Source organism: Gobius niger, assembly GCF_951799975.1.
Source record: "Gobius niger genome assembly, chromosome: 4".
NCBI lineage: Eukaryota > Metazoa > Chordata > Actinopteri > Gobiiformes > Gobiidae > Gobius > Gobius niger.
The window spans coordinates 33,289,175-33,312,271 of NC_136855.1; the positions used below are offsets into that span (position 1 = coordinate 33,289,175).

General features: G+C 40.2%; 1 protein-coding gene across 1 annotated transcript; it reads left to right on the plus strand.

Moving 5' to 3' along the window:
* The first annotated feature begins 638 nt into the window (after window positions 1–638).
* Window positions 639–22,708, plus strand: cd81a (CD81 molecule a). Its single transcript, XM_079554576.1, has 8 exons — window positions 639–870; window positions 8,612–8,726; window positions 18,610–18,707; window positions 18,792–18,866; window positions 19,379–19,501; window positions 20,120–20,218; window positions 20,590–20,673; window positions 20,819–22,708. Exons 1-8 carry the CDS (start codon window positions 805–807, stop codon window positions 20,879–20,881), a joined length of 723 nt encoding a protein of 240 aa, XP_079410702.1. The 5' UTR covers window positions 639–804; the 3' UTR covers window positions 20,882–22,708.
* Window positions 22,709–23,097: the final 389 nt, after the last annotated feature.

Consider the following 23,097-nt stretch of genomic DNA (forward strand, 5'->3'; position numbering starts at 1 on the left):
CTCTTCAGTACAGGGATCAGCATTTGACTTGAAAGAAAGTAATGGTAAAAGTATAAAATACATTGATTGATTGATTGATTGATTGATTGATTGATTGAATGATTGATTGATTGATTGATTGATTGATTGATTGATTGATTGATTGATTGATTGATTGATTGATTGATTGATTGATTGATTGATTGATTGATTGAACAGTGTATGGACTGACACTGCCTAATGTGGGGCACATAAACTCTGGAGCCTTTCTGAAATCAATACAATTTAAAACATTCAAATAATAATTAAACTATTGAACTCAACCAGATATGTAACGGATTAGTCCAAATTGCCTGTTTTTTGTTTGTTTTTGTTTTGTTTGTTTGCGTTCAGTCATTCATTCAGTCATCATTTGCGAAATCGTTCCAATAAATTCAACCAAATTACCGCTTAAAATAGTACTTGGCTGCATCTTTTACTGTAAAACTGTTAAAAGAAAAACGACTGTCCAAGTTACGGGAAGAAGCGGGAAGGAAAACGATGACACTTTTCCACCCGCTCATACGCTTGGGCATGGTCTGGTCTTACGCACGCTTTATTGTGACATGTTCCGTGGGAAGCGTCGTGTGTCAGGGGCGTCGGGGGCCGCTTTCCTCAGCTCAGAGGGAGGAGGGGGCGGAGTTGGGTGTTGCCTCTGTCTCCGAGCTCCAGTGAGGATTTCAGTGGAGATTGAAACACGCTGCCTGGCCTGCTCCTGCCGCCGCCGCCGTCCCGTTAACTCCGCATTTCTCCGAATATCTCTCCTCCTTCACCGCACGCGCCATCATGGGAGTCGAAGGTTGCACCAAATGTATCAAGTACCTGCTCTTCTTCTTCAACTTCATCTTCTGGGTGAGAAATAAACCACACAGCAACCTTGTTTTGTACCACGCCACGAGTGCGTGCGCGTCGCCCGCCTCCTTTCTTGTCTTGCGCGGGTTTGGGTATGTTTATCCGTCGCGTGCAGCAATGCAACGTTGGAAAAATCAGCGCAATGTCTAGTGATATACTCGCAGCACACTTTTGTTTTCGCATTTCTTCTTCAAAATATGCGTCAGCGTACTGCGTAAAGCAGCGGGACAACGCAGTGCACTCCGTTAAATTGCTCCCATAGGCTGTTGATGAGCACTGATTGTTTTGTGGCGCTAAAATGTATTTATCGCGTCAGGTGAAATTGTTTAGCATAAGATGATTGATTTAAAGTCGTGATTGACAGTTATTTATGCGTAATAACCACAAAACGGTCGTTGCCACATGTGTCCACTTTCCATGGCGTCAAAAACAATGTAGATGCATTTTATTTTCCATTGTAAGGGAAAACAACTGTGTAAGACCCGTTTTCCAAAGCCCAAAGCGAAGTCCGTCTTGCCGAGGCTTTGGGGAACGGCTTTGTTTGGATTCCATCCTCCACCCAACTTTTGTGAGCGTGCATGTTTGTGCGCGCGAGGGAGGTGGAGTTTGGGGGGGGAGGCCGTGGTGGTTTCCATTTGGTGACTCAAGGCCCAGGGCTGGTTGACGGATCATGGAAACGTTTTGAGGGTGTTTAGTTCGTACCCTCCTTTTTTTTTAAAATCCGAATTACTGTGGCACTTTTTAATTGACCATTTAAATCCTTCAGAGAGAACAGTTTCCATCTTTTACCCAGCCTTTTTGCTTTGTACGATACAGGAGATGTTTCTAATCTCACTCCCACTTCAGTACATGAGGAAATCCTGTTTTTTAACCCATTTCTACAGTAAGGGCTGTGGCCAGTCTGTGACGTCACCCCACCTACTGCGCCAAACGAATACTAAGTAGCTTGTGTGTATCATTTGCCAAGTTTAAAGATGGTAATTCCTTTTGCCTCCTGAACGTGGAAGCTACTTACTAAATGAAGACAGAGTTTGCGGCCCACGTCTGGCCACATCCTCACTCTTCCCGTAACTTGGACAGTGTCTGGAATGGACACATTATGTTAGTTAGGGTGCATTAAGGGCGACAGGCGGACATGTTGCAGACAGCTTTGTATAATGAAGGCTTTACTGGAAATAAGCAATCAGCGGGGGTTGTGGCAGATGAGGGCTGTGCAGGTAACATGTCTTTTAGGTTATGTAGGGTAGAAGGTTGTTCGTTAAGTTTCTTACTGTGAAGTTAAGTTGGATGTTTTTCTGGTTACATGAAGTACATTATAATTTCTTTACATTTTTTGTCTATTTTGGAGTCTTTTTAGACCTGGTTTAGTCAGGATTTGATCTTGATCTAGACCTGGAGGCACTAGGTGTGAAGAGCCAAGGTTCATATTACTTATTAATCACAGCGACGCGTATAGTTGTGCCACTGGGCCGAGGAGATGTACCGTCAACCAGCCAAGACACGACAACCATGAGGTGGCTATCGGAAAGTAGCAAAATTACAGTAGATTAGATCAGGGGTCTCCAACCTTTTTTACCCGCCAAACTACTTTTACACAACAAGAACGTTAGAGAGCTACTTATGCTTCAAAAACACTTGTGTAAAAGGCGACTTGGGTGGACTTCACCCTGGAGAATGAGTAGAAAATGACTTGAGTTTAGTCCTTATACTTTACAATATTGACCAAACTGTTTGCAGATTGTGTTCAGCATCTAAAATTTGAGTTATCAAGCATGTAGAGATGTAGAAAGTCTTTGGCGAGCTACTAAGAAAGGCCTGGCGAGCTCCTTGGTTGGAGATCCCTGGATTAGATTAATAGACATTAGATGAAGAAATGGTCACTGGACAGAACTTTAAAAATAACCCTGTTCTCATTGAAGAGTCTCCTGAATATCGCCTTTAAGTAAAAGTGAAAGTACGAAGCTGAGATTATAAATAACACTTTGCCTTCACCACGCACTGCTGTCAGTCGTGACAGTTGGTGCTGGGCTCTAGCTAGATTTAGGGGCGGTTTGTGAGAAGTAACCTGCACACATTCCCGTACAAGTGGGGGGAGACCTTATTCAGAAGTTTTTTTCTTTGAGTTCTAAACAGCATAGTCGTATGAAAACATTTAAACGTAAGGTCTCATTTAACGGAGCGTTGACAAAGGCTATACCTCGAGAGTTTAAACATGACTGAATCTACTGTAGCTGTTTATTTGCAAACGGTACGCTTCCATGTGATTTACTTCTGAGTTAAATGCAGCCATCTTTCTGAGTCATTGAAATAAAGTCTTCCAGATGTGATGGGAGCAGGATAAAGTGGGCGTGGCACAGGAAAGCACAAGTAAAGCGGCCTGTACGAGCTTTATGTTCAACAGCGCTCTATACATTGGTAATCATGAATATCTTATCTATCGCTACTGTTAGCTGCTGTTTTCCCCCATATTTCCATAAAAACTCCACTCCTGCTTTTGTTCTTTATCCTTTGCTTAATTGAATGCCTGTATCTACATCTAAAATTGTGTTCTCATGTTTATATGCTCAGTCGTGTGAACTTTTTGTGACCCATTTGTATGTTTTTTTTGTTTGCGGCTCATGGACTAGGGCTGAAACTTAAGCGAAATCCCTACTTGGGTCAATCTCAATTAGAGCTGGGCAGTTAATCGAAGTGGAATCGAACTCACAATCAGCACTTTGGTCAATCTCAGTAATCTTCATGGGGCTTTAATATCGTCAGGTTTACAGCATTTCTTTGGTAGAAACAGCAACTAGTTTTGGAGTTTGGTTGGGACAATGGAAACTTTTTGTGTGTTAAATAAAACTGGAGGAAATTGTTTTTGTTAGATCTGAGGTTGTTCATGGTAAATGGACTCAACTTATATATTCCTGTTCCTTATTGTAAAGCGCTTTCGGACTGATAAAAGGTAGAAAAGCGCTTTACAGTAAGGAACCAGTCACCCATTCACGCTCTCATTCATACACCAATGTACGCAGACACTGGAGGGTGAAGTGTATTGCCCAAGGACTCAACGACAGTGTGCATTAGTGGGAGCTGGGATTCAAACCCACGTCCTTCCAATCACGAGACGACCCGCTCAACCAACTGTGCCAACGTAGCAAGGGTGTTGCAGATTATCTAGAAGGCAGGCATCAATAAAATTAGTCTTAGATAGTACCAAGACAATGTTGAAAAATGACTGTAAAGTGTTGTTTAAATAAGGCTATTTAAACAACACTTTACACTTTACACTTTACTCTTCTTTCAAAATAATATTCTAATAGTAGTCAGTTTCATCTTTCTTTTTAATCTGAAATACTTCCAAACACCCCCTGAAGGTACCCTTGGTTGGGAAAAAACTGGCCTAGATGTTTGAGGATCGTTTTTGGATCTATTGTTTTTGTGTTCTGCCTTAAAACCATTGAGACATTGTGCCCGAGAATTCCAAGGAGTTTGCTGTTAATGCCAAAGAAATAATCCCAAAGAATGCCTGGTTGTGCATAGGGCTGGGTACCGTCAAATGAATAATGGTATTGAAAGTAGGTGCCGGAAAAAATGTGTTTAAAAATGTTAAAACTAAGTATTTTCCTCCCCCTACATGTTGCAGCCATGTCCTAATGTGTAGAATGAGCCCAGAGCTATTCGCCACAACTGCCTCTAAAATCCTAAAATCCTGTCACTCAAAAAGGTGTTAATTCGGGTCCGAAGTGCCGTCATGCAGGAGCTTAATATAGAAGCTGCAGTTACACATGAGACCTGAGGTGGCAGTAGTGAGTATAAAATGACCAACTTTCCTCTTTTCCCTTTAAACAAAGTTACTTGGTTGTTTCAGCTCAAATAAATGACATGTTTAAAAGAAATAGTCTTTTACGTAATAAATATGTTATCTGGTTCTAAACGACAAATATTTTAGTATAGGCATCGAATAAAGTATTGTATCGTAAACGAAGTATTGTTAAGTAACGGTACCCAACCCTACTTGTCTCTCAGTCTCTCATCTCCCCAATTTAATGTATATCCGTGTAAACACCATTGCTTGTTACACGTTTGTTAAAATGGAAAAACTGACTGTGATGAGTCTTACCAAATGATTGGTAAGACTTGTGAAAAGTGATTGTAATGCGATTGCTGATACATTACATCTCCCGCGCAGGCTCCTCCTCCTCGCGCTTTAACACATAGTCCACTTTAAGGCCTTTAAGTTTTATTGGCTCCTCTAAAGTGCTCTTGCCAGTGTATCTGTCAGAGCTGAACAAGTCCGGCGCACGGGTGAAGAGGCGGCCTGTGCTGTGTGTGGTGGAGTGGTTAGCCCCAGTCCCGCTTCTTTTTTTTTTTAAAAGGGAGACCTCCTGTTTCCATAAATCAAAGTGGACTCTGAGAGGGTTAAAAGGTTACTAGGCAGAAGGGGGGGAGAAGAAGAAGAGGCAGCAGCGTTCGGAGCCGTCTCATGGGAACAGCAGGCCACACCCCACCCTCCCCCTCCCCGAAATACCACCCACTTCAACATGCCCCGCATTCTACAACACCCCCTGCGCGCCGGGCAACGGGCAGAAATAGACAGTGGGGGAGTTAAAGCAGGAGAGGGGAGATCTAACTAAAGATACTGTCGACCAAGGAAGGATGGTGGCAGAGTGATTCATACTTCCGCTTTGCAACATAGAAAAGTAACGTTGCGCCGAAGGAAATTTGGCAAGATACGATCTTCCTTCGGTAGATTCTAGTGAATGCTGTGACATGATAACGCCATGTTTTACACCGTGCTCTTAAGTGGGAAATTTACGACAACAAATGCACCGTTTTAATGAGAAGCACATGCTCGGCTGTCTGCCCTGTAAGAAGCTTTACTCTGGCTGATTTGGTGGCTGCTCCCATTTGTTCCAGGCCTAACTGACCCGCTGAAAATGCATCATTATTCATCATTAAGTGTGATGCCCTGCTTTATAGATTAGTTGTCAGTGTAGTCATTTGAGATGCATTAAAACGTCTTATGTGGGGGTTATTTCAATTTATAATAAAAGCACCTTTTTCAAGCTTTTTATTGTAAGGTTGCCAATGAAATATGTCAGAAAATACACGATCAAATGACATTTTTGGCTAAAGACACACAGGAAATAGGTCTGTGAGCCACTTCGTTGTTTTAGTTCTTTGCAATGAGGGAAAAGTATTCATTATTTTAAAATGATCTGGCCAGTGTCTTTTTAAACAAATTTTGGATTATCGGATTATCCATGTTTTTTTTCACGATTGATGATTGCAAAGAAGATGAGGCTTTTAAGGCCCATTCAGCCCATTTCAATATAGTTTGTTTTTCAACAGGATTTAGTTGCGAAGCTCAGAAGCTGTTCAACTCCAGCTATCTAAATGGAAAATGCAGTTTTGCAACATCTGATAAGAGACAAGCAGGAACAAATATGCAACTATTTGTTAACCTGTTACCTGCCATCTGAGGGTTAGGGTTAGTTAGCAATTGCATATCCAAATCTCAAAGCGTATTGACAGGAGAACTTACAGCCAATGTGCCAGTGTGATGCCTCATTTGAAAGCCAAGACCTTCTAGTTTAACAATATGTGTGATAGAAACACAGGTTACATCACATTTGCCCGTAAATCTGACTCTAACCCTAACCCTAGTCTCTTGATCAGGGGAGATGGCAAGCAACAGGTTAAGCTTCGAAAGTTTCACATTATATCTCGGGGGATTCAAGTTGATCTTTTTATGTTTATTATAGTAAAGTGTGTCAGGAGTCTGTTGTTTAACTTTTGACACCTTTTTTCCAAATACTGCAATCCAAATGGCCAAATCACCAGTCAAAGTTTGGAATAATTCCTCTGTAATGGAGCGTTTCCTTGCGCTGTAGCGGCCCTCGCTGTTGGAACTCACCGCAGCCTGATTTCTTCCATGTTGCTGTGATTCCAGTCGAGAAGGAGCGATGTGCGGCTTCCCCCGAGTGACTCAGATTTCCCACATACCATAATGATGGCTCAAAGACAGCTCCGTCTATTTTTTTATTACCATGTGCTTTGTTGTGATGTTTGCGCTAGACCCTCTATTGTCATCGCTCACGAGCTTTACCTTGACGTCAAATCTTCGAAATGGTTGTTTATGGTTTTCACAGTGCGAGTCGTGATTCATCTCATCCATGTGGTAAAGAGTTGGGAGTTCACTTAAAGTTAGTAAGTCATTTTGCAGTAGCGCTTGTGTGTGTATGTGTGTGTGTTGAATTTCTGCGCTCATAGCAGTGACGGTGTTGATCTGGTTGCTAGGCAGCGTCTGGCCTCCGCTCCAGTATGGCCCCGGCTGAGAAAAGGACAGGGAGGGTGTCTAATCCCATTTTAGCACAAATTTAATAGCCCCGACCAGCGCTAACAAGTCCTAAGTTGACATTTAGATTCGGATCAGTTGATTTCTTCTTCTTCTCTCAAATATTATGTAACCCGAGAAAGCTATTGAGGAAAACGTCTCTTTACGTTGCGCTGCGTGGTTAAGGCTCTTCCTGTGCTTTTGCTGAAGTATAGGCTTCGACGAGTTAAATTTAGAACGTCTTTGTCTTAACAAAAAGGATAAGCCTAATGTAAACCACCTTTTTAAGAACAATATGTTTCACAGCAGCTACATCTCGGTCTTTCCCCAAGGAAACGGGCTGACGGAAGTGGAAAAAAAAGTTGTGGATGTGTGGGGTTAGGCCTTACTTTGAAGAACTTATTTTATTTTCGTTAAATAATCTGTGTAGATACATTTCCACCGAACGTGCGATGCGTGTTGGGGTTGGAACCTTTTACAAAAACACATTTTCTGTGTGGGGCCCGATTTTAAGAGTTAACACTTTCTATTATATTACAGTTTAATTTAAAAAGAGTTTATTACCTCCCTATCTTACACCAGGGCCTCCTGATGGTGGAAAGTTCTGGTTTTCAAATGGGGTAAAATAAAGTGCTTTCTTCCCTCCCTACTGGACAGTGTTCCTTCCAGGGTCTACAAACGAGCGCACATTAAAAAATAAAATAAAAAGAGTTTACTACTTTTGGACAATTTCTACTCTTTTCATAAGTGAGATCTTGTACTTGTCTGTTATTTCAATTCATTATGCCGATCAGAATCTTTGTAATGAAATTAAACTAAAGACAGGTACCTTATTATATAACATATTTTAATATAACATAATTTTAGCCAAGATTTATCTTTCAATTTTAGTCTAGGTTTTTTAGTCAACTTTACATTCTTTCATTGAAGGTTTTGATGATTTTAGTCTCTTTTTATTTTTAGTAGTCATATTTTAGTTGACGGAAATATCTGGACCTTTTTAGTCATAGTTTTAGTGTCATTAACAACTTTTGATTTAGTTTGAGTCTAATTTTAGTCGACAAAATCAACACTGGTACCCTCTAATGCTTTTTGTGTATCCTCCCTCATATTTTTTTTTTACCAAAGTTATATATATAATAAAGTTTTAGCCTAAATACAACTGTGAGAAAGTAGTGATGTTGTTGTTAGAGTACGTTAAGCATTAGATAAATGTTGTGTACTTTGTTTACCCACACTAAACGGTCTTATGTAACCAGCCCTGTAACAGTCTCCTCAAATCACCTTTTGCGGGCCGGCTTAATGTACACTGCGAAACATCAGTTTAGCTTCATTTCACTGCAGCGTAAAGTAAATAGTTTTTCATGTTGCGGTCTTGAACAACCCTAAGTGGAAATAATCATTATGTTTATGTTCCAGCTTGCAGGAGGTGTGATCCTGGGTGTGGCTCTGTGGCTGCGACACGACCAGAAGACCAGCAGTCTGCTCGGAATCGAGTATGAAGGAACTCAGGCCCCCAACACTTTCTACATCAGTACGTACAAATCTAATGCTTATGAAAGAAAAGGCACTATAATGCAAGAAAATATATCTTCATCAAGCTCTAAAAAATCTTGCATCTTGGTTGGGTTTATTTACTTATTTTCACATGTGTCTCTCCTATGGAATAAAAATTTGCTTGTCATTAAAAATAATCAAATTGGCTTTAAATCTAAATGTATTGAAAGATTATGAGATAGCTCGAAAAAATTATACTATAAGTTCATTGAAAATACCCAAATTATGGTGTAAAACATTAAGTTGCAGTTTTGGCTGAAATTGGCCACATTGGTTTGCCAGAAAGTTGTTCTTTCCTCTCTTTGATGAAGTAATTGCAAATCTTAAGAAATTAAATATGCACAGATTTTCTTTCCTCTGTGTGTGCCATTAAAATGTAGTATTTTGGCATAAAAATTACATTAAAAGGAATTAAATTTAAGTTGCTTCTGCCTGACTAAATTGGATAGATAGAATATTGATTGTCTCCTTTCGGGGGGAAATTGTCTTGGACAACTAGGGTAGGTACAAACAAAAAACACTGTGCAGACAATGAAAAGCATATACATCAAAAACCACATGCATCAAAAACCAGACACACCCACACACACATACCTGTGGCAGAGTTCATGTAAACCTAAAGCATCAAATGACCACAAATTTACAAGATTACAGTCAGTCTAAGGCACCAAAGTTACTCCCCTTCGGCCAAAAGTAATATGAAACATGTACAACGCAGTACATGTTTGAACCAACTACAAAGTTAGTGAATGTGTGGCATTACTTTGAAGAACTGAATGGCGATGGAATCTTATTTTATTTTCGTTTAATAATCTGTTTAGATAAATTTCCACCTAACTTGCAAACATTGCTGGGGTGAAAACTTTTTACAAAAACACATTTCTATGTGGGGCCCGATTTTAAGAGTTAACACTTTCTATTTTATTACAGTTTAATTTAAAAAGAGTTTATTACCTCCCTATCTTACACCAGGGCCTCCTGATGGTGGAAAGTTCTGGTTTTCAAATGGGGTAAAATAAAGTGCTTTCTTCCCTCCCTACTGGACAGTGTTCCTTCCAGGGTCTACAAACGAGCGCACATTAAAATGTCTATAGTTTCAATTTATAAAGCCGATCAGAATGTTGATTGTAAAATTAAAGTAAAGACAGGTGCCTTATTACATATTAACATATTTTAAGTAAGGGATAATGTATAGAACGCTGGTCATTATCGGGAAAATAAGTACCGACAGGGCGAACCGGACTTGTTTCGTCCTGAAGGGGCATTATCCTGCTTATTATTCGGCTATTTGCCAACTGAACACACACAACATAAACTTCATACACTTTTATGAAGGCCGAAAGGTTTATTTAATGCCTTACTTTTGCGTGTTGCTTGGCAACGTTTGGCTAGGCTAGTTGCAGCAAGGCTAGCTACTTATTGCTAGCCTAGCTACTCAGTTGAAGGTGCAGTTGGAGGAATGGTGGTGAATCTCTGGGTAAATTGAAAGTCGGACTCATGCTAACTTCACGAGCAATTCCCCCAACTTCTCTCGCAGTGACGGGGACAGAGATAATGTCCGCTACTACGTACGTGCGGAGTGATATGAAAGACCTGTATTACAAGCACAAACTCCGTTGCTCTTGGCAGCGGTCATTATTTTTTTCAGAGGTCCTCAATTAGAAAATAATGACTGGTAGAACGTTTGAAAATCCCATTCAAATCAATGGAGTGTTTTACTTACGTTATGAAGAGCCGTATAATAATATAACATAATTTTAGCCAAGATTTATCTTCAATTTTACTCTGGGTTTTGTTTACATTATTATTTTGGAGCAAGTCAAAAAATGTTAGCCTATACCTGTGTGGCTCAGTGGTCAGAGTGTCTGACCAGTGCACCAGTCGTTCTTGGAGGAGATATTTCACCCAAATCGCCTTCGTGACTGTTGTGTCAGATTAATTTGTGGCAGTTGGTGCAGTTTGGCACACACGCTTCCGTCAGTTGGCCCAAAGGTGTCTTGCCTGTAAGATTACTCCCCGCGAGTGAGTGGTGTGAATAAATAGTGCAATGTGTAGCGCTTTGGGAATCTCGAAACGGGCTGAAGACCCAGTGTCATGTGTAAGATACTTGACTCAAATAATCTGCGTTCTATGACTCATTCGCGTTCTATCACTAATCTTTGTGTAAAAATGTTAAAACTTCTATTAATGTAAATGAGATAAGCATATTATTTGCATTCCATTACTAGTTTAAAGAGGTTCTAAAGCAGATATTGTGTATGTACATTAAAGGAGACATATTATGGCATTTTATGATCATCTACTACACACATACAACATTAATGAACACTTCGAACATTGCAAGAGGCAATACTGACCTAAAACAACTTGGAAATAGAAGCAAGTCATCCATTTCCGGTCCAAAGCCCACAGAATGGGTTCAGCCCTGCCCTTAAGCAAACATCATTCAAAACACAGCATCAATGCGAAAATGTCTCACAAAACAAAACAAAAAACCTTCATGGCACAACCAGTCGCCATGAATGTAAAACATGAAGAAAGCATATGATGGTGAATAAAGCACTGCCCAGTTTCTGACAAAGCGCAAACACGAGGAGGGTTTTCTAGTGATGTAACATTAGTGTCATAATCAGGTTTAGCTTATATTTGTATTGTGAGAAGTACTTATTGGAGCTTCTATCCCATGGTGCTTCTCCTTGACATCCAAAGAAACCTTTTCCTTGCGGAGACACTGTAATAATCCAGAAATGAAAAGTGTAAACGGATGATGCGCTCTACAACATCATGAACACATTTGGTGCTTTTCCTGGATAGACAGGGTGGGGGGGATACAACTAGATGAACATACAAAGGCAGGGCAGAGCAGGATTCATCAGGCAAACGTGGATCGATCAGAAAACCACTCAACTCCAAGTACCCTAACTACACATTGAAACCACCCTAACCAGCTTAAAAGTCAATTTCGCCTAACATGTCCCCTTTAAGTCGGACGCTAATATCCGTTGGTCATAGTTTCCGTAAAATGTCTCGAAAAAGAAATCAGAACGAATGGCTCTACCTTACTTTGTGCTTAGCTGGTGGAAAGAAAGCATTAACTTGTGTCTTGTAAAAGGAAAACTGCAGGGAAGCGAAACACACACCTGGAAATAACCATAGCCAGCACCAGACCACACAGTTTCGAGTTTGTTTTAACTTAAGTCTAAATTTAATAGTGGAGAGGTTGACTTGCGAATATATATGGGTGAACATTTTGAGGAAACACACTGAAAGGCCTCGAGGTCACATTCAACCGTAAAATGCACGTCGACTAGCTGCGTGCTAAACCAACGAGATCAAGTTAATGTGAAGATGTAAATAAATAATGCATGTGGGAGCTAGTATTGACAAACCATTTCCTTTTGGAGTAAATGAACGCGGCTTTATAGTTTCAGACGCTAACAGTGCAAAGATATGTGTAATGATAAGGCCACATCAATATTAATGGCCTCCACAAATGGACATCCTTTAGTTGTTGACACCGTATTGATTAAGGTAAAAAGGTATTGTCCATAACTGATGAGGCAAAGAGATAAAGAGGTGACATTATAAGAGCCTATAAATTTTCAGACTGCAAAGATGTTCGCCAAACCCCCCAAAAAACGGTCTGAATTTTAACCCCCAAAAAATGTGCCAAATCATTCAGGTTACACCCAGGTGCCAATGCTGAAATATAAAGCAGACTCATCTTAATTACATTTGCTAAATTAGTGTCTGGTCTGAGCCGCTAATCCTTTATGAGTGGTGCCGTGTGCTTTTGCGTGATGTTCCGTCCTCGAACTCTGAAGGCTTCCTCCTACAAACTCCTGGGATTCTCAAGATTTGTTTACGAAATTGCTGAAAGCGCTACACACATGCGTCATACTTGAGCGAGCAAGTATGGGATTGCACGGAGGGACGCGCTGTTTAGGAAAAAAAGACAACTTTGCCTCAAATGGTCTTCAGAGTTATTTATAAATCATTAGTGCTGTTGTAGTATATCTTTTCACTTCCAATTGCAATTCCATTTTTTTTCTACATCTAGGCTTGGTTTCATCCTTGTTTTATTTCTGCGCACAAGTGTTGCTATGCAGACTCTGTTTACCGTAACTTCTGATTTCCGAGAAACTCATTATCTAAATTTATCAGCAGACGACTATAAATGTGTGTCCTCATGAGAACGGCGGAAGATAAAGGCTTTTATAGTGCTTGTTTTGAACAGAAAATTATAAATCTCTTTGCAAATGTCACTTGGCCTGTTACAGTAATTAATGACTATAACAACTTATTATTCACCGCTCAATATTTACGATCAGTACGTGTATTTGCATTTTTCCCCCAATATCTTTTTTTTTTTACTTTTACCCAAGAGATTTACATGTTTTGAGTTTCAGTGGCATAAAGTGGGCTTCAATATCATTTATCACAATATCTTCCTGTATCAATACTGAACTTAAAAATTTGAAACAAGCCTAGATGTCAACAACACGCCCCTGCATACATTCCCCCTGGGCCCACAGTAGCCTCCATGTGCGAATATGTGAAGTGGTGTGAAAAATGCCCCTCATCGAGTGAGTGACGTGACCACACCTCAGCGAGGGGGGACACCAGCGACTTGTGACCGGCCTCAGTAGCTTATCATGGGACTTGAAAAACACATGACACTGTTCTCTTTCAAAAGCTGCCCACGTCAAAGCATTCATCCCTCTTTGTGTCCGCATCAATAATCTGACTCATCGCCCTGTGAGGAGCTCGGATCAAACGAGAGGATGAGGAAAAGACGTTGAAACTTGTGTGCTAGCGTGGTGCTAAAATACTCTGGTTCTGTGGCGCCTTGTTTTGTGTTGTCTTCTAGCGGGGGCAGAGCTGCGGTTTTGGTCCAAAAAAGAAGCTTCTCTCCATTCAAGAGGGGAACTACTGAAGGGACTTTTTTTCTCCAGGGTGATTGCGTCCTAAACATTACATAAAGCCTCCCTCTCATACCCGGGGAGAGAAGAAAAAGCCCAGTTCGGTGTCGGAAAAAATTCCTCACTGGCCCACCCTTGTCCTTCTCCTCCTCCTCCTCCCTCCTCTCTCCTCCTTCATCTGCGAAAGTTTTTTCCTCCCCGGGTTGGTTTCTTTCCACTGTCGCTCTCCTGCACTTCCCCATCTGGTTATGGTTAGCGTTGGAGTCGCCGTCTCACTACTTCTCCTTTTTTCTCTTCTTGTTGTTCGCTGTTTCTTTGTCTGCGCCCCTCCTCCTCCGTTTCTCTCCATCCCCTGCTGCCAGGAACTTTTCAATATGGAGGCTACTTTTTTTTTTCTCTCTCTCTTCCCTTCTCCCTCCCTCTCCCGCATACATACAATTACCCTGCAATGTTTTCTTCTGCCGTGCAGGGCTTGGTTTCCGTCCGAATCCATTGTTCCAAGTGGTCTTTGTTTTAAGTTTTTAACAGTACTACTTAACTTTTTGGCCCAAATAGGAATCATTGCAATGGGGGGAAAAAAGTGTAGCTTGTGTCCTATGTGCTGCGCCTTGGAAGCAAAAGGTTGTTGGTGTTTTAAGCTTCAGTGTAGTAGTTGTAATCATGATAGGTAGTAGTCAGTTTCCCTTTTGTGCTGTCTTTTTAAAATGAAAAATCCCTTAACATGTAGCAGCTGCCCTGTTATTTGATACAATTCCATGGCCTTTAAGTTCCTCTTTTAACAAACGTCTGAACTTGTTGCATTACTATCTGAGGAAGTGGATACTTATTCATCATTCTAAAACGAAATGAGGCACAGACTAAAGCATTGTCTTGGCATCATCTGCGGCCACAGTAAGGAGAATCTAATTAAACCCGAGCAAGCAGCACAAATACATTCCATATTGTAACAGCATTTCACATTGGATTCTGGGCGTGGCTGATCAATAGGGCATGGACTTGCGCTGTAGTGATTGCATTTTGAGGAGTCACATGATGAACGCTTGTCTTTTTAATTTGCGAAAGTAGAAAACTGCAGTCTGGCCTGGGGGTGTATTATTCTTTATGCATGAACCGCTGTACATCCAGGACCTCTCTCTGGGTGTGATTCCTCATGTTTCAGAAGAGAGCAGGGCTAATGAGAAGAACAGCTGCACTCAGGCCTAAGCGCCATCGTTTGAGCGCTAAAGTACTTTTCCCACATAATGTGTAACCATAAGCCCCACACGACCATGTAATGGGCTGTGTTCAGCCGGAGAGCAGGTAATTCAGCCACTACCAAACACATCTCCTGCCTCGAGATGAGCAGAGGAAGCCTTCAGGAAGTCATTACTGAGGCCACTCCACTCACGTCCACAGCAAAACATTCAGTCATTAGTTACTAAGATTGTTATTAGTGATTCATAATGGCCAGTATGGCGTATATTTGGCAACAAACAACTTCAACATTTGTATTCTATTGATGTATGCATTACGTATCTATTATTATCAATACATATATATTACCAGTTACAATACAAATGTAAGCCCATATGTTTCCCTCCCTTGTCTTCTCCCCCTCCCACACCGTCCCAGACTGGGGTTCAGCCCAATGTGGGGGCTGTACAATAGATTCTCAATTCAATCATCTGAATACATTTTAGACATGATTTTCCATATTTAGCCCTGCATTATCGGTCTTTTGAAACAGATTTAAGATTTTTAGAAATGTTTTGATTTGCCATGATTTGGTTGATATATAGAAGTTTCTATTTGTTTCCCCTTCATGTTTAATGCAACCTTTAATATTGGTATTGGATATAATTTTTTAGTCACGATCCGTTACGTATTTTGATATGAAGCACCAACATGGCAGTAAATGGAGCATTATGAAACCTACTGTATGTAGTATATTCTGTATACTAATGTTACTGGATCTTTCTTTTTCTGCCTGAAGGATAATATGACTTCAGCCTCTTGACTCACAGACAGTACTGCGTACCATTTCATTTTGTATGTGGAAAGTCACCCCCACGCCCTTTTAAGTAATAAATGCTAAACTTGTGGCAACTTGATATTTTTTATGCAATCAGCTTTTGTTGCTTACGTCAGTCTTGCGTTTAGTCTTGTGTTTAGTTCTTGTCTAGTCAATATGCATGGGAGTTGATCGTGAAGTAGTAGTAGTAGTAGGAGTATTAGGTGAGCAAAAGAAGTGGAGGAAGCTCTTAAGGAAGTTATTACTCTAAACATCCCATTGTCATTTATTACTTGGAAAGATGCCGACACAATCACGTTGATTACTACAGGCAATATTTTTATGCCTACTTGGCATATGTACAAAGAATCTACAAGCACATTAGATGAGATCTTTTCAGTAGCATCCGTAGTAAGCATGCCACAATAACAAGACTCCAATGGCGATTTAATGAGGACAGAAATTATCTTTTGAATTCTATTATATGTTCTCAGTGCACCTAACCATATCTTAAATGGCAGACAAGCTGCAATAAAGATGAAATACAATTGACTTCAGCAAAAAAAAGTATTGCACAAAAAATTCAAATGAGAGCAGCTACAACTGTCGTAGTGATAGCAGTAGAGGTCGTCCGATATATGTTGATTAAAGACCAATATCTCCTGAACCGACAGTGATAGAGACTTGTTTTGGAAAGAGCTCAGCCTCAAAATGAGCCCTCCCACACCTTCCTCGGCCTCAGGGAGCTGGGAAACATGTCACAAGTTCGCACACCTTGGATGGCATTGCATATGTTATGATGCAGACGTTTGCTTATAATTTCAGAACCATACATTTAGCCATAGCGTTTGTTTTGGAATCTGCCCATTTTTGACATTTAAACAAGCTCCCTCTAAAATTCCTAATCATAAATCTCCTGAGTAAATCAGCCGTATACCTTGATCAAAGCGCTCCCTGTTGTCTCTGTTCAACACTGACACATTTTACAGTTCAGAAGCATCATGGACAGGATTATAGACGAGACCGTTCTAAAATTCAGCCATAAATATAGGCGGTGCATATAGAAATTGGAACAAATCATATATCAGTCGACCTTTCGATAGCAGTATCATTCCTCCACAACCAAGTATTTTGTGTCGAATCAACAGCTTGGTCTGCTGGGTTCAACCGCGCTTACATGCATGAGACCCGTTTATGTTCATTAACATGCACTGTCCCGACAAAATAAACCAATAAATAAATAAATAAAGCTTGGCTTTTTAGAGCGGAATTTTTCATTTGCCTTTGCTATTTTCACTTTTGTGTAGCTTCCAAAACACTAATGATACATTTACTGGCATTCGCGGCAAATTAAAAATAAATGAATCAGAAACAGGAAGCAGGTGACGGTTGCGCTTTCATTGTGTCGTAAACAATACTCGGATGACATGTGAAATTGTTGTATGTGTGTATGGTAGGTAAATCCCTTGAGTATTTCCCGTAATTATTGGAAGGGGAGTTCATTAAATGGTGTGATCATTGTTGCCGGCTTATAAAGGAGATTAGAAAATGACCTGGGAAACTGTTGTGATTGGTCAGCACACTGGTTTGTTATAGATTATGTATATAGGAGTGGTTTCAAGACGGGGTTGGCATGCAAAATTATTGAATACTATCAAAGTTAAGCCAAACAATATGTTTCAAGAGATGATTTACTGCTGTATAGATACTAAAAACATGCATTGCTTGTTATTCTTGGCTATAGCTGGCCGTTGCTAAGCCGACAGCGTCTGTAAAAGGAAGAGGCAGATTGTATCTAGGCGGAGAGGAAAAGACATTGAAATAAATGGAATTATTGAGGGCATGATTTGGAATGAGTCAACCATTACACAGGAAGGACAAATGGGTGGTGTTGCTGAGGGGGAGAGAGCCAGAGATTTAGATGGCTGTTGGTCAAACGAGGGGACCGTCGGACCACAATGTAAGAGATGGAGCGAGCACTTGGTCAGTTGCCAAGCTATCGATTTAGAAATTAGCCCTCAGTGTGGTGGCGGTGTGAGAGAGAAGTGGTCCTGTGGCTGGAGTGCAGGGGGGAGGGGACAGATGGGTACGATCCCAGTTAGTGGTTCAGAATCTAATTATGTCTGGACTGACAAGCAGGAGGGATGAAGCAGGGCCTGGACACAAAAGAGGTCCTCTGCCTGTGTGATACAGACCAGGGAAACTCGGGGAGAATGCCCTGGCGAGAGCTACAGCATGACGTCACTGGTTCCCTACTGTCTGCTGCAAAGACGTTTTATGATGACAAGATTAAGGTCATGTTGAAGAATATAGTAGGGCTCATAGTGAATTTGTAAGGCAGTGTTCATAAGAAAAAGGCATCATTCCAGTAAATTCATTGTGGTAAACTTCACAGTCTGAACTGACTTGAAATCATCCAATAAGCTCATATTATCACAAATTTTTAAGAATCTTTTGATGTTATACAAGCATTGTACTTAACATAAAACAAAATGCTATACATCTATAAAGCCAATGTTCTACTTCATTTAATAGACACCATTCTTGTAAGTTACTACATACACCTAACTACCTTTTTATCTCTGCGACTCAATCAACCAACCTCATTTGTTTCCATCCGCGTTTTCTACTGAAGGACAGCTGAATTTCTCCCTGTGGTTATTAACAAAGTATCTGTTATCCAGCTAAAACACAGATGTTTTCCCCAGCCAGGAAAAAACAACCTGTTTTATTTCTTGGGGTGAAAAAATGTAGCTAAGTTACAAGAGAACTCAAAATTACTTGCTGTGAAATGAACATAATTGGATCATGACTCACTAACTCACCATCTCCCCCTCCTGGACATTTCCTGCTATTGCAACTGAAATGTTGAATAATCTTTTCTTCTCTCCAAGAAAACATTGATCTTTTTTGTAAATTGCTTATGTTTGCTGCCCATTTCCCTGCAGGTGTCCACATCCTGATCGCTGTTGGTGCAGTCATGATGGTGGTTGGCTTCCTTGGATGCTACGGCGCGATCCAGGAGTCCCAGTGTCTGTTGGGAACTGTGAGTTTTACACTTTTTTTTAATGTTATTATCTTGTTATATAGTCGAGCATCTCTAATAACACTGGTGTGTTGTTTCTTACAGTTCTTCGCCTGCCTGGTCATTCTGTTCGCCTGTGAGGTTGCCGCTGGAATCTGGGGTTACATGCACAAAGATACGGTAAAATCTTAAACACACGCATTGGATAATTATCTCACAATTATTTCTAAAGTACATCATCAGAAGCAGTGTTAATATTGTCGGCTAAAATATGAAGTCGTAGTAATATTTCTGCTGACTAAAATTAGACTAAAATTAAATTGAAAGTTGTTAATGAGATTAAAACTGTGGCTTAAGTGTACAGATATTTTGGTTGACAAAAATATGACTGAATAAAAATGAAAAGAGGCTAAAATCATCAAAACATTTAATGATGATTATGATTATAATAAAGATTAAAAATGCTACGTTGACTAAATTTGCATGCTATTTTAGTCGACTAAAATTGAAGAGAATTATTTGGCTAAATATTGATTAAAATGAAATTAAAATTTGTTGTAAAAACTAACGCTGGTCAGTAGCACAATCAGATCTGTGCTTGATTTGTCCAATAACAAAAATGCATGCTCTAGAGTAGAACGTGGCCTACATGTGTTATTTGCTTACTGACCCATTTCATGCTCCCATTTTAGGTGTCATCTGAGATGATAAACTTCTATGACTCCATTTACAACAAAGCGATCACACCAGACATCACAGGCTCTGACGATAAGAAGGCAGCTGTCGCCAGTGTGCTCAAGGTCTTCCATGAATCGGTATGACCACATTCTCTGTTCAAATACTTGCTCGTATTTCGTTTAAAACAGTCTAATGGTTTGTAAAGTTACACAATGTCGTGGCAGCTGGGGAGCTTGACCAGTGCAGCAGGTGTGACCCAAATAAAAACGAGCTGCAATTCCTCACTTTTACCATAAGGCAGTGCTAACTGCTGCTTTCTTGGACAGTAGAGACTAGACGTTTTTTATCCCACACACTTACATACAACAAGGCTATTTATGGGAACGAGGATCTCCTCCTTCATGGTTCAAGTGTTCTACAGTGAAAGTAGGCAGTGGGCACACAGTGCAGGGGGCATCGAGGGTGAAACCCAGTGCGGCGTGGTGATTTGCTTTCAGTGGCCATTAGTTGGGAAGTGGAGCACGAGTAATTCCTATCAGCCCTGACAGATGCTCCCCGTGACTCAGCCGAGTGAGTGCAACAGAGGTTCAGCTTACAATTTAGATGCAATGAGAAAATGTTCAAGTTGTGAAGTCGTTTTGATTTAGTTTTTACCAGTAAACAATCTTTTGAGAGTTTGAATTGGTAAATGTAGATATTGTAACTTACTTCTATTGCAAGGTAAAGTAAAGTGAATGTTTCTTTTCGTGTTCCAGCTCCAGTGCTGCGGGAAAGGTGGGGCTGATCAGTTGCTGACATTCATCTCCCAGGCCACTGGCATGAATGACGTCTGCCCAGGTTCTTTTACCACAGTCGTAAGTCAACTCATTTCTTCAGACTACACTGTATATTACAAGAATAATGTCTCAGAAATTTTGATAAATGAAGGAGTATATGTCAAGTGAAAATGAACATAAGCATAAGGGTTACGGCGACTATTTGTTCTTAATTTAAAGATGAAGCTGCTTGCTAATGATGACCTAAAGTGACATATGAACTTGCTCTAAGATTTTGAGAAGAAGTTGACAACTTGGTCCTTACCATTATCTTAACATTTTGCAGATACTTTGCAAACATTGATGTACATTCTTTGTTAGATTGTAAACAGGATCAGTTCAGGTTACAACAATTCACACGTAAAAGAACAAGATGAGCCTAATGTGTGACTCTCTTTGTGTCATTTCAGAACTGCCATGCTAGGATCAACGAGTTGTTCTCGGACAGGATTTATCTGATTGGCATTGCTGCGCTTGTAATTGCAGTAATCATGGTAAGTTGTCGTTTTCTTTTTTTAATCTCAAAAGGCTTCACTTCATGTCCTGAATTGAATTTTTGTATTTAATTATTCAGTATTGCTTTGATTAGTTGGTGTAAATAGATATGATAATAATAATTGTTGTGTGCTTTTTCCCCAGATCTTTGAGATGATCTTCAGTATGGTGCTGTGCTGCGGGATCCGCAACAGTCCAATCTACTAAAGCTTTGATTGCAGTGCCACTCTTCAGAGAAGGAAGGCAGAGCTTGCGCCGTGTTTGTTTTCTTTCTGTCTTTTATAAGACGGAAACTTTACGTATATTGCTTGCTGGACTTAGTCAGCCTTTCAGACAAAACCATCCTCTTTTTGATTTTTTTTTTTTACACTGATTTTATGTTTTAGTCACAAATGCTGTTATGCATAATTGACCTGTTCTAACCAGACGTGTAGATTTGATCACGTTCACTAATGCAGTCCAGTTCATCGCTGCCGTAATTGTTTAGTGATGTAGTTTCTTGCCTATAAACATGCTCTTATATTCTTAGTTTTATGGATGTTTTTTTCACTGTATAAACTGTATATAAATATATATATTAACAGTGCTTTATGACTGCCTGAGCATGGATATTGTATTACAGTAGATTCTTATCCTCAACTCTCTGCTTGAATGCCTTGCCCTCTACTAAAGCAGACTGTGGATTTAAGAACAGCACTAGCGTAGAACTCTTGTAGGCGCCCCCCGTCCCAAAGACCATTGTTCACTTTGCCATATGATGGATACAGTAGCCTATGAAAGGAGGAATGTCAGTTGTAACTTGATGCGGGTTTTGTGTTCATTTGTTTTTTTGGTTGATGGTTGTTCATCTCATGTTTAAATCTTGGAGTGGAAAAAAAGATGCACCCTGAAGCTCAGTGGATGTTCTGTTACATACCTGTCACATTCATACCTTTATTTTCAACAGTCAGGTCTCTTTGATACATAATTATGTCCAAATGGAAAAGAATATAGTCAATCTACTTGTGTGCATTGAGTTCTGACAACTAAGTAATAGTTAAACTTAAGTAAAAAGTGTAATTTTATTGTTCTGCTGAGCTCAAAGTTTTGTTCCAAGTCAGTTTGCACACAGCTGCATCTTTCTTCCAGTATGCACTCAAAAGCTAGTGTTTTATATACGGACCTAACAGATCAATAGACCACATACTACAGTGTGTTCATAGCATAGTGTCACTAATATGTGTAATGTCTGTACTGCCAGGAACAAAAGGTTTTCATCAAACTCTTAAAACTGTTGCAAAATTGCTAGCTTTAGCTTTACTAATTAAAACACCAGACTTTTATATTCCACATGCTAAGAGAAAAAAACAAAAAAAACATTTATACCTGCATTGACGAGGTAGATTTAATTTGCATCATTCGTGAAAATCCAAGTGACTGTGGTAAAGCGTGTTTTTTTTTCAAATTGCAATGGCCATATTTTTACCAGTAGGAGGCAGTGTAGTCACATCAATACTAACAAGGATTATTGGCTAATGTAGGTTGTATTTTCCAGCTGAACTGCCATACATTAATTTCCTGCACTTGCCATGCTCAGATTTAACATGCCATGTGTAACTTGCCTTATCACACTCCTGTGTCAACCAACTAAAAGCTATGTCTTGTTGATGTGTTTTTGAACTGAGAAACAGTTAAAAGTGTCTTGTAATATTTACAGCTCTGAAGTATTGTACTAATGAAGATCATGAAGGCTGTAGAAAACCATATTATATGCCTTTTCTCTTTGTATTGTGATATCTGTCTGGTACGTTGTTAAAGGAGTCTGCATTGAAGGGAGGGGGGGGTTTGTGGCAGTGTCTGCACAGTGTAGCGTCTGCCACAGCAAACACCATCAGTGACAGTGTGTGAACAAGCTCTTGCACGTTTTCAGTGTTTGGTGACCGACATTGTGGATCCACTGCCATTCAAATCTCATCTTCCTTCTCTTGTGGACCTTCGTTTGCCCAAATATAAAGGGATTAAATGTATTTTACAAATAAAGAAAGAAAAAAACAACTTCCAGACTGATGCAGTTATTTGTATTCTTTGTTTAAAAGGAATAAGCCACCGTTTTTCCATACTGAGATATGTCTGGTGTCTGGTGTTTGTGCATGTGCTCAGTTACGCACAACTACGAAAGATGTTGTTAGCATTTGGCCTCTCCCAGCATATTCCTATAGCTCCAAACGGGGGTGAAGTTTAAAGCAACCAAGCTTTCCACGGGCACGCACAAAGACCAGACAGGTACGTATCAACTCATCCAAGCTCAGATAAGAACATATCACAGCATGGAAAAACTGTGTGCCCTCAGTCACGCAAAAAGACCAAAGATGTTGTTAGCATTTGGCCTCTCCCTGTATATTCCTATAGCTCCAAATGGGGTGAAGTTAGAAAGTACCAAGCTC